Here is a 12329-nt window from a genome sequence, read left to right as displayed (position 1 = left end):
ATCACAACTGGCTTTGCACCAAAATAACCTCAATTGTATGCTGTTAGATGGTATAAATAAAAGGATCGCTTCCATAGGTTTTGATTCTGTGTTTCAGCTACTGTTTAGCTACTCCAGATGTCCCGCCTATGCAGTGTTATAGGGGATGCTGTGTCATTGTAAATGGAAAAAAAAAACCTCCCTCTGTTATCTATAGTGATTTATTTTGGCTGATGCTGTCAGATGAACAGCCTGATGTGCTCTGCTGATCTGTTGTCAGTAAGTAAATCATTTTGCATCTTACAGAAACAGAGGGAGGATGCTGATGTTTCCTAGCTGTCTCTGGCCATGACTGTCACAATGAGAAGGGAAAGGCCCATGGGATTGTCCCAAATGGCCGCCTATTCCCTATATATTGCACTACTTTTGACCAGGGCCTGTCAAAAGTAGTGCACTCTACAGGGAAATAGGGTGCCTTTTGGGAGTTGCCTAGGTTTATACAATGAGTCTGCTTCCAATATAGGCTAGTCCATTAGTGGACACAAACCTAATTATGAAAGGCTATGTTTGTAATGTTTGGACTGAGTTGGTTTGGTGGTGAATAAGGTATACCGCTGTGTTTCTCATTGACCTGATGGATGTCTAATGGCATCTCTTGTGCCTGTTTGAATACAGTACATTGGAAGTATTCAGACCCCTTCACTTTTTCTAACTTTTGTTACATTACAGCCTTATTCTAAAATTGATACCCCCCCCCCCCCCCCCAAATCTACACACAATACCCCATAATGACAAAGAAGACATGTTTTTTTAGATGTTTTTGCAAATTTATTGCAAATGAAAAAACAGATCCCTCATTTACATAAGTATTCAGACCATTTGCTATGAAACTTGAAATTGAGTTCTGGTGCATTCTGTGTCTTGGTCATCCTTGATGTTTCTACAACTTGATTGGAGTCCACTTTTGGTAAATTCAATTGATAGGTGTTTGTGTGCCTTTCCAAATCATGTCCTGTCTATACAAGGACCCACCGTTGACAGTGCATGTCAGAGCAAAAACCAAGCCATGAGGGCGAAGGAGCTTCGAGTTAGGATTGTGTCGAGGCACAGACCTGGGGAAGGGTACTTAACATTTATGCAGCGTTGACAGTCCCCAAGAACATAATTCTTAAATGGAATAGGTGTGGAACCACCAAGACTCTTCATAGAGCTGGCCACTGGCCAAACTGAGCAATCTAGGGAGAAGGGCCTTGGTCAGGGATGGGACCAAGAACCCAGTGGTCAGACTGCCAGAGCTCCAGATTTCCTCTGTGGAAATGGGAGAATCTTTCAGAAGGACAACCGTCTTTGCAGCACTCCACCAATCAGGCCTTTATGGTTGAGTGACCAGATGGAAGCCACTCCTCAGTAAAAGGTACATGACCGCCCACTTGTGACAATTTGCCAAATGGGATTTCACTGAACAACAAAAAGGGAATATTGAATGATCCCCAATGATACATCGCATCTCCCAAAAACGTTTTCAACATGCATCTGTAAAATGATAGTCCAGAAACTAAAGCTTTGGTTGTCTTCCTCTCAAGCTTCCATGTCTTCTCCCTGGACATCCTCAATGTACAGACTCTTAGGCCTCATCTTCACTGTCACTTTCCAACCTTGTTGAGCATGGCTCGTTGTCAGGCTCAAAAAGCCTTAAATTTGCCTGGGCACCAATTTTTCAACCCTTGTATTGGTCAGCCTGTTGCATGCTTTGGTGTGTGTGTTCCCAAACAAGGACCAGTTGTTCTCTGAGGCGGCTGATGTTGGTGGGATTTGGAGGATGATGATGAAGGCAGCGGGAAAGAGCCTCAGATCCGCAAAGTTCCTTCCACCATGTGGCTGATGAGATATTTTGGAACGACTGCCATATTGCATCTCCATCCCAAAGCCCTTGATTGGAAGTGGTGCGGCAGGGTACCCTAGTGGTTAAAGCGTTGGACTAGTAACCGAAAGGTTGCAAGTTCAAATCCCTGAGCTGACATGGTACAAATCTGTCGTTCTGCCCTTGAACAGGCAGTTAACCCACTGTTCCTAGGCCGTCATTGAAAATAAGAATTTGTTATTAACGGACTTGCCTAGTTTAAATAAAGGTAAAAATAATATTTAAAAAATAGTGTACTTCCCCCGACTGCGAATAACTTTTCCCTCATCCAGGCCAAGGTGGTGAGACATGGTAGTGACCCCATAGGCCTTGTTGATCTCTGCACCAGACGGGATGCTCTTGCCAGCATACTTGGCATCCAACATATACGCTGCGGCGTGTATGGGCTTCAGGCAGAACTCTTCACCCTTTTTGATGTATTTCATAACTGCAGTTTCCTCTGCTTGGAGCAACGGATTTCTTCTGTTACACCTGAAAGCAGAGTCTGAACATCAGACAGGATGGCATTGTCTCCCTAAATCTGTGCAATGACTACTGTTACTGGTTACAGGCTGCTTACCACTCTTTCTCAAAATATATCATCCAGGGTCCTCTTGATGGGCTGTCCATATTGGCAGACTGTGATATGGCCATTTCTTGGAGAGATTCCTTCCCCTCCAGGAGACTGTCAAACATGATGACAACATCACCCCAACGGGTGTTGCTGGGCAGCTTCAATGTGGTGCTCTTATTCTTCTCACTTTGCTTGGCGAGGTAGATTGCTGCTATAACTTGGTGACCCTTCACACACCTAACCATTTCATTGGCTCTCCTGTAGAGTGTATCCATTGTTTTCAGTGCCATGATGTCCTTGAGCAGATTCAATGCATGAGCAGCACAGCCAATGGGTGTGATGTGAGGGTGGGACTCCTCCACTTTAGACCAAGCAGCCTTCATGTTCACAGCATTTTCTGTCACCAGTGCAAGTACCTTCTGTGGTCCAAGGGCATTGACTGCCTTCAGCTTATCTGCAATATAGAGGCCAGTGTGTCTGTGCTCTTGCAGAATACTGGTGGAGATGTATTCCTTGCCCACGAACATTTGACCACCCATCAGAGATTGCCATACAGTTTTGCTTTCTCTATGATTTGCTTGACATTCACTTGAACTCTGAACTCTGCATCCAGCAAAAGAGTAGATAAAGCATGTCTGGTTGGAGGGGTGTATGCTGGATGAAGAACATTCAGATATCTCTTCCAATACACATTGCCTGTGAGCATCAAAGGTGAACTCGTTGCATACACAGCTCGAGCAAGACATTTATCAGCATTTCTGACTATGTTCCTCCATTGAGTCAAACTTCTGATTCCAGGAGGACCATGAGCTGTTTCTATCGATAAGGTGTCGGATTCATATTTTTATTATTTTTACCTTGAATAGAGGTAGAGGGACTTTTGTCAGTGGATGCTTATTGTGAGCGCTGAGGAGACTTGGCCAGATTCTGCATCTTTTTTTGCGTTCTTCACATATGATTTGTCACAGTATTTGCAAATGTACACAGCTTTTCCTTCTACCTTAGCTTCAGTGAAATGTCTCCACACATCAGATAGTGACCGTGGCATTTTTCTTAATTTTTTTGAGTAAAATAAACAAAAAATTATACTATTCCATGTACAGATAAATAGTTAAGCAGTTGGATTAAAAAACTCCTTTGTAAGATAAATGTTTTAAAATGAATCATATGGAAACAGGTGAATTAACACTCCTCAGAAGGGTCAAGCAAGCTAAAACCCACACGTTAGCAAGCTAACTAGCAGAAATTAACAAGTTAGAATTGATTTAAACACACTTTGCTGTAGGCTACTATTTACTAGTTACCAAAAAATCATGGATGTCATATAAAATATATTCACCCCACCCAGTATTGTTCGATACTTACCAGAAAGCATGTAGTCCTTGGCTCAGACAGTATAGTAGTGTGGGCTCAATAACATCTCATTAGTGTGCAAGGTCTTGAGAATCATCTGTACATGTGATGGAAGAGTGCACTGCTCATTTGATGGAAGAATGCACTGTGCATGCAGAGGGTGGTAATTCTATTGAATTGGGGATAGTTGAACCAAAATATGCCAGAAGACCTAGAATTTCCTTGTGTACCCCACAAAGGTTCACTGCTTAAACTTCAACGACCTAACATTTTAAAGAGTAGGCTGTATGCAAAAAATATATAAAAAGGGAAGGAGGGAATAGGCTCTCCCAACTCAAATAATATTAGGCAAAAGAAAACAGAATGCAGAACATGATAAATAATTCCAGCATACGTGGGTAGGCTTAACTGTCTCTCCTCCTAAAGCAGGCTGTCCTAATCAGTAAGGGGTAAATGCTGGAAATGAAAAGTATTCCAAAAGCCTTGTATAAATACATAAAGGATCAGCACATTTTATTCTAATATTTTGACTAACCCACACTTGGGTAGCCTATATGTAATTGCCGTAAAACATTGAAAATCTGTACTTTGAAGCCTACTAAAAGAGAAAGTGGGAATGAGGAAATGTCTGTTCTGTTTTTTCCAGATTGAATAATTACTTAATCATCCCAACAAACTGTAGGTCAAAGATGGATTAATTAGTCCAGCAGTAAGATCCCAATTATGCATAAATCCAGGTAGTTTCAAGTCCTTAAGGAGAAAGGGTTGCTTCAGTCGTCAAAGTGGACTGGACAGTGTTCCGCGGTAGGTTTAAGCTACTTCTTGGGTCCTTCTCGCTCACTCCTTCTGGGCCCAACAATTTGCCACATAGTTGGCATATTTTTCCAGACCCTGTCCTTTGATCTGGAAGGTGTTGTAATTCCAGTGGAGTGCAGGAAGGACTCTGCATCATGTACAGAATCCAAGATGTGCGTTTTGATCTCACGTGTGACCTGCAGCTTCCAGTGTGACCTGGCTGCCAGTTCTTTCTTGATCATGTCGTAATCTTTTCTCTTCCGCAATAGCTCTGCAGAATAGTCATTGAAGATAGATATGCGTTTGTCTTTGTAGAATAGTTGTCCCTTGGTTCTCGATAGCTGCATTATATCCTGTTTCGTTGAGAAGGCCCAGGATGACAGCGCTGGCCTCTGCCCTTCGCTCCGGGCGTGCTCTGGGCTGCAGGTGCGGTTCTGTGGGCCCCCCTCTATGACCAAAGGTGTTGCAGTATCGATTTCCAAGAATCCTATCCACAAATGTAGACATTTTCTGCCCCCTTTCTGTATTGGTTTTGACCCCAAAAATTTGAATATTATTACAACGTGAAAAGTTTTCCAACAATTCTCCCTTTTGCAATTCCTATACCTGGCCCATCAGGTAGCTAATAGCCTGGTCTTGTTGTATTCACTTTTCGTCATGTTCCTCATTCTTCTTCTCAATATGGGTCATCTGTTTATAATTTCTCCCTTGACTAGTGTTCATGCCATCGATAGAGATTTGCATTTTGCCGGCTGTTTCTTGTCAAAATAACTTCAATTCTGCCATGAGAGATGAACCTCCCATCACTGTTATGGCTGTGATGGCGGCCTCTACCACGTCGTGGAGTTGGGCTCGGTGATCGACGTGAACATAGCGGATTATCTTCGATACCATCGTTCACTTATTTATCCTTACTCATTGCCAGTCCGATTTAGGTCAAATATGTACTTATTACTCAGTTTAATTTAGTCCAAAATTGTCAGAGCTTGATCAGCACGCACCTCAGAATTCCATGCAGGAAGTCCGTTTAAAAAAAAAAAAATAATTACAAAAATGTTTTCGCTCATTATGGGGTATTGTGAAGATTTATGAGGAAAATCCCCAAATGTAATCCATTTTAGAATAAGGCTGTAACATAACAAAATGTGGGAAAAGTAAAGGGGTCTGAATACTTCCCGACTGCACTGTACCTGTTTTTTAATTTGTTGGTTGATTTGTTCATTCTAGAATAATGGTAAAGTATTAAAATGGAGGTCCGGTGTCTAATATATAGACCTGGCTATTAGGCCTATACAGTATACACACCTTGTATAATAAGCTAGGCTGTATCAGTAGGCCTATGCAACCTCAAGTAACTGTAGGGAGATATGGCAAAAATGAATCACAATATTTTGGCAGTTTTTTGTTTTTGAATAAAAGTAATAAAATCCTTTGAGTAGTGCATGTCCCTATTGTGGCAACGCATACATTCTAAGTGATTTCAATGGGACTTTCTCCCGCCTTAAGGTTTCCCAGTCAAAACGTGGCTTGCCAGTTCGCACATGAGATTTTTGGGGGGGCTATTTGCTCACATATTTTCTTGAGACAAGTCAAAGTTTGGTAACCCAAGTCTAAGCCCCTTCGTCGGTGATTGGCCAACTGTACTACTACTACTACTACTACTACTACTAGTAGAGATTATTCAATGAGGTGTTTGTCAACTAATTTTTCATGCAAGTTTTCACTTGAGAAATACTGCACCGAACAGCTTAGTTGGATGTAAAATTCTGCAACTAAGACCTTGGCAAAAAGGTCAAATTTAATGACAGATTTCTTGATTTATCAGACTATTCTGACTCACTTTTGAAGAACTGGTGCTACGGCGTATAGAGCGTATGGTTTGTCCTTGTTTTTCATGCAGTCTTTTAAGGGACTATGCGAGGCACATGCATTCGCTTCGACCTAGCCAAGTAATGCTAGGAGCAAACCGAAACTAGTGTGCAAGCGCCTTTTTTTATATGGTTAGATCCAACTTCAACCCCCCCCCCCCTCCAAATGTATCATTTTCATATCCTGCCCTCGTTTTATCATTTCCACACTGCATCATATGCACTGCATCATATAAATCTAGGTCAAATTGCAATTTTGAATTGCGATTTAGAACAAAGGACTTATGTGAACTATTGGAACATAATTATATTTCTATGTTCAAATTTCTATTGTTAGAATATAGTGGACAGCATTGTTTGACATGACCGGGTAGGAACCAAAGTGTCGGTCAGTGTTAACCAGGAGGCTCTAATTTTGTAGCTAACCCATTCAGGCTTCGCCTATCCCTCTGATTTTATAGGATATCGTTCCAACGTTCTTATTTAAGCATACACGAGCACTGGTTTCAGGCTGTATTAGCTAGCTACGTTTTCTCTGACTCTTGTACAGTTGGTGAACTAGCTAGCCAGCTAAATAGCAATTAGCTTTAGTGTCTAACACAATTTATTTTAGCCACAACCTGCGAAGATAAACTTGCAGTTTGCAGACAGTAAGATGCACTATATGCTTGTGGATTTATATTAAGAAGCAAAGTAGAAAGCAGCATCGCTGTGACCTGCATCTTGTGAATGGCAACTTGACGGCAAGTGCTCGTGACTCCGTGGTCACACAACTGCTCTCCCTGAGTGACTGGGCAGGGCTTGGTGTGGGAAGTAGGAGAAGAGGGGAGAGTGATTCAAGTAGCAAAAACAACACTTGGCAGAGTGGCGTATGTCCATTTTTATCACATTTAACAAACCAAACATTGAAGTACCGTAGGGCTGTCCCCAGCAAAAATATTTGTTTTTGATTGGTCTAAATTTGTAAGTATTTTTCCATATATCAACACGCGTTGTTTGAATACTGAGCTTGTCTGATGCCCCCCGCTGCTGTCTTCTGCAGGTTCTTCCATTATGCTCCTGAAGTTGCCGGTAATAGGCTACACCAGGGTTCGGCAACTTATTCAATTCGGAGTGCCAAGTTATCGTACCACTTCTACTGATTTTCAAATCCACATTTTTGTGGAACAGTCATTTAATTTATAATCAAATCTTCTCAAAATCAATGTCGTGGTTAATCAAAATACTATCTAAATGAAAATGACACTTCTAAACTTGTATTGCCATTGCCTATATGTAAAAGTAGCCTACATAATAAAGTCAACAAATAAAAACATTGCAGCCAGCATGTGGAAAATATCCAGATTTTTTTTTTTCTTTTTTTTTTCTCCCCCCCCCAAATTCTGGGCCCTCAGTTTCCTGCGCCAGTGAGCTCCTGACAGATGCAGCTGTAAGCTAAGGGATAAAAAGTAATCATGTAGGCCTTTTTTATGCTGTTTCCACCGGAATAGAGCATTACACCCCCCCCCCCCCCCCCCCCCCCCCCCTCATGCTGAGTGGTTATTGATAGGTAGAGCGCTGTAACAATTTTTTCAATGGGTTGAACTATTGTCATTCTCAATGGATATAAAAATACTTTTGTTTACTTGCTGTTTGAGGTGAAGAAATAAATTACTTTGAGACGTGCCACAGTGATGATGGTAAGTTAAAACAATCAGAAAGAAATGGTAATGTACTACTGGTGTGCCGTCTCCGCAATGGAATAGTTCACTCAGACAGGCATGAATCAGACGGGTGTCTCGTGTACAATAACATTAAAAAATATATATTTGCCACTACTCAAGTAAAAAAAAAAAAACGACCAAACAATTGACCAGTTGACTTAATGTGGTCAGTCTTAAAACTGTTATAAAAGGTCATAAAGAAACACAAAACGGTCCTTGCATCAATACCTGTGTGTGTTATAGTAAAATACAGTATACTACTCAGCCCTAAGTAAATGTCAACATTAGTGCAAGTTACAGTAATTCTGTTTTGGATACTTTTCCTAATCACCTTGTTGTTCTTGAGAGGCCTAAGTGTTCTTTGTTGCTGATTTGACTTTCCCTCTCGTCTTACAGGGAAAACCGTTCATGTTTGACCGAGTGTTCGGGTCCAATACGACACAGGAGCAGATGTACAAAGCCTCTGCTCAAAAGATTGTTAAAGGTACTATCCTGTGGCACTATCCTACCAGTGCAAACCTTCTAGGCAGTTTAAAAGTAATTGTTTTAAGTTCTCAATGTCTTTTGCTACATACACAGATGTCCTTGAGGGCTACAACGGGACTATATTTGCCTTTGGGCAGACATCGTCTGGAAAAACACACACCATGGAGGTGAGGCAGACTGAGGCCTATAAAATATACATGCTTCTATCTTAATAGGTTTGGTCAAATGATTTCAACTGGGATTGGGGTCAATTCCATTTAAATTGTCAATTAAGTAAAAGTAAATTCCTAAAATGCTCTCAAAGAAAGTTGAGTAAAATTGGAATTTCAGGTTACTTCCTGCATTGAATTGGAATTTAAATAACATTTTGACCCCGAACCCTGCTGTCAACTGTTCTTTCTATGTTTGATGGAAACCTGTCTTTGTCCTGTAAAGGGTAGCCTCCATGACCCGGATGGTATGGGGATCATCCCCAGAATAGTCCAGGACATCTTCAACTACATCTACTCAATGGACGAGAACTTGGAGTTCCATATCAAGGTATGGAGCACTTCAACCACATAGTTGGCCTCAAGTGATTCGGTTGCCAAATAAAAAGGGGAATAAATGTACCTCAAGACAGAACGCGCCCTGTGAATCTACTAACTAGCTAGCTATTCCACATCAGCTACATAATCTGAATCAAAAACACTGCCCAGCTAGATTGTTTCTAATCTGAGGACTCTCTGTTGCAGGTTTCATATTTTGAAATTTACCTGGACAGGATCAAGGACCTACTGGATGGTACGTACTGTATGTTACGACACAGCAAGCGTCCTCATTTGACCATTCTGGAGATTTAGGCTGTGTCCCAAATGGCGCGCTATTTAATATAGTCCATTACTTTTCACCAGGACGGGTAGGGCTCTGGTGAAAATGTGTGCACTGTATAGGGAATAGGATGCCATTTGGGACGCAGACATCGTCTGTTGGGTAATTACTCCCCCTCACACACATGCATACATACAGTTGATGTCGGAAGTTTGCATACGCTTATTTTGGAGTCATTAAAACTCGTTTTTCAACCACACCATACATTTCTTGTTAACCTGTAGTGACGCCCAGCCCGTTATCATCATCTGACACTAATTAGCATAACGCAGCGGACAAATCTACCTAGAAAATATTCCTATTCATGAAAATCACAAGTGAAATATATTGGAACACAGCTTAGCCTTTTGTTAATCACCCTGTCATCTCAGATTTTCAAAATATGCTTCACAGCCAACGCTAGACAAGCATTTGTGTAAGTTTATCATAGCCTAGCATAGCATTATGCCTTGCTAGCAGCAGGCAAACTTGTCACGGAAATCAGAAAAGCAATCAAATTAAATCGTTTACCTTTGATGAACTTCGGATGTTTTCGCTCACTAGACTCCCAGGTAGATAGCCAAAGTTCATTTTTCCCAAAATATTATTTTTGTAGGCGAAATAGCTCCGTTCTTCACGTTTGGCTGAGAAATCGCCCGGAAATTGCGGTCACCACAAAGCCGAAAAATATTCCAAATTAGCTCCATAATATCGACAAACATGGCAAACGTTGTTTAGAATCCATCCTCAAGGTGTTTTTCTAATATCTATTCGATAATATATCAGTCGGGACAATTTGTTTTTCTCTAGGACCGATTGGAATAATGGCTACCTCTGTATTTTACGCGAGAATCACTCTCGGAGCCACAATGTGACCACTTACACAATGTGGCTGCCTACGGCTATTCTTCAACGGAAATTCGTAAAACAACGTCACAATGCTGTAGACACCTTGGGGAATATCTTTACAGTTTTGGAAACGTTAGTGTTTTCTATCCAAAGCAGTAAATTATATGCATATTCTAGCATCTTTTCCTGACAAAATATCCCCCCAAAAATGAAAATACTGCCCCTTAACACCAAGAGGTTATTATATTAACAAACTATAGTTTTGGCAAGTCTGTTAGGACATCTACTTTGTGCATGACACAGGTAATTTTTCCAAAAATTGTTTACAGATTATTTCACTGTTTCACAATTCCAGTGGGTCAGAAGTTTACATACACTAAGTTGACTGTGCCTTTTAAACAGCTTGGAAAATTCTAGAAAATGATTTCATGGCTTTAGAAGCTTCTGATAAGCTAATTGACATCATTTGAGTGAATTGGAGGTGTACCTGTGGATGTATTTCAAGGCCTACCTTCAAACTCAGTGCTTGATATCATGGGAAAATCAAAAGAAATCAGCTAAGACCTGAGCGAAAAAAAATGGTAGACCTCCAAGTCTGGTTTATCCTTGGGAGCAATTTCCAAACGCCTGAAGGTGCCACGTTCATCTGTACAAACAATAGTACACAAGTTTTGTGTACACGCGTTCTGTCTCCTAGAGATTAATGTACTTTGGTGCGAAAAGTGCAAATCAATCCCAGAACAACAGCAAAGGACCCTGTGAAGATGCTGGAGGAAACGGGTACAAAAGTATCTTTATCCACAGTAAAACGAGTCCTATATCGAGGTAACCTGAAAGGCCTCGCAGCAAGGAAGAAGCCACTGCTCCAAAACCGCCATAAAAAAGCTAGACTACTGTTTGCAACTGCACATGGGGACAAAGATTGTACTTTTTGGAGAAATGTCCTCTGGTCTGATGAAACAAATAGAACTGTTTGGCCCTAATGACCATTATGTTTGGAGGAAGAAGGGGGAAGCTTGCAAGCCGAAGAACACCATCCCAACTGTGAAGCATGGGGGTGGCAGCATCATGTTGTGGGGGTGCTTTGCTGCAGGAGGGACTGGTGCACTTCACAAAATAGATGGCATCATGAGGAGGGAAAATTATGTGGATATATTGAAGCGACATCAGTCAGGAAGTTAAAGCTTGGTCGCAAATGCGTCTTCCAAATGGACAGTGATCCAAGCATACTTCCAAAGTTGTGGCAAAATGGCTTAATAAGGACAACAAAGTCAAGCTATTGGAGTGGCCATCACAAAGCCCTGATATCAATCCTATAGAAAATTTGTGGGCAGAACTGAAAAACTGTGTTCGAGCAAGGAGGCCTACAAACCTGACTCTGTTACACCAGCTCTGTCAGGAAGAATGAATCAAAATTCACCCAACTTATTATGGGAAGCTTGTGGAAGGCTAACCAAAATGTTTGACCCAAGCAATTTAAACTATTTAAAGGCAATGCTACCAAATACTAATTGAGTGTATGTAAACTTCTGCCCAACTGGGAATGTGATGTGCTGAAATAAATCATTCTCTCTACTATTATTCCGACATTTCACATTCTTAAAATAATGTGGTGATCCTAACTGACCTAAGACAGGGAATTTTTACTCTGATAAAATGTCAGGAATTGTGATACACCTTAGCCAAATACTTTTAACCTCAGTTTGTCAACTTACGTCTTCAATTGAGTTGTTTCTGTCTAGACAGTGTACTTATAACCTGCAGCATTCAGATGAAAATAATGAAATATTTAGTGGCTGCTTTGTGCTTTTAACCTGCCTGTTGACGATTCCTTGTTAATATTGTGATCAACTTCATAAGTAATGTAATAATAATAAGTGTTTTTCCCCCCCTCTGCAGTAACAAAGAACAACCTGTCTGTACATGAGGATAAAAACAGGGTGCCCTATGTCAAGGTAAGTCTCTTATTTATG

The 12329-nt window shown here is 41.0% G+C and overlaps 1 protein-coding gene across 2 annotated transcripts in view; it reads left to right on the top strand.

Annotated features, from left to right (window-relative positions):
• Positions 1–12329, top strand: part of LOC109899538 (kinesin-1 heavy chain) — a 52193-nt gene that overhangs the window by 20992 nt on the left and 18872 nt on the right. For both annotated transcript variants that reach the window (XM_020494862.2, XM_020494863.2), the window contains exons 2-6: positions 8569–8656; positions 8752–8825; positions 9094–9198; positions 9393–9441; positions 12256–12311. In XM_020494862.2, the coding sequence (XP_020350451.1) occupies positions 8569–8656; positions 8752–8825; positions 9094–9198; positions 9393–9441; positions 12256–12311 (372 nt within the window). The remainder of the gene's footprint in view (positions 1–8568; positions 8657–8751; positions 8826–9093; positions 9199–9392; positions 9442–12255; positions 12312–12329) is intronic.

Source organism: Oncorhynchus kisutch, linkage group LG11 (genome assembly GCF_002021735.2).
Source record: "Oncorhynchus kisutch isolate 150728-3 linkage group LG11, Okis_V2, whole genome shotgun sequence".
Classification (NCBI taxonomy): domain Eukaryota; kingdom Metazoa; phylum Chordata; class Actinopteri; order Salmoniformes; family Salmonidae; genus Oncorhynchus; species Oncorhynchus kisutch.
Note: the sequence above shows the minus strand (reverse complement) of the source record. Positions and strands in the feature narration are given on the sequence as shown.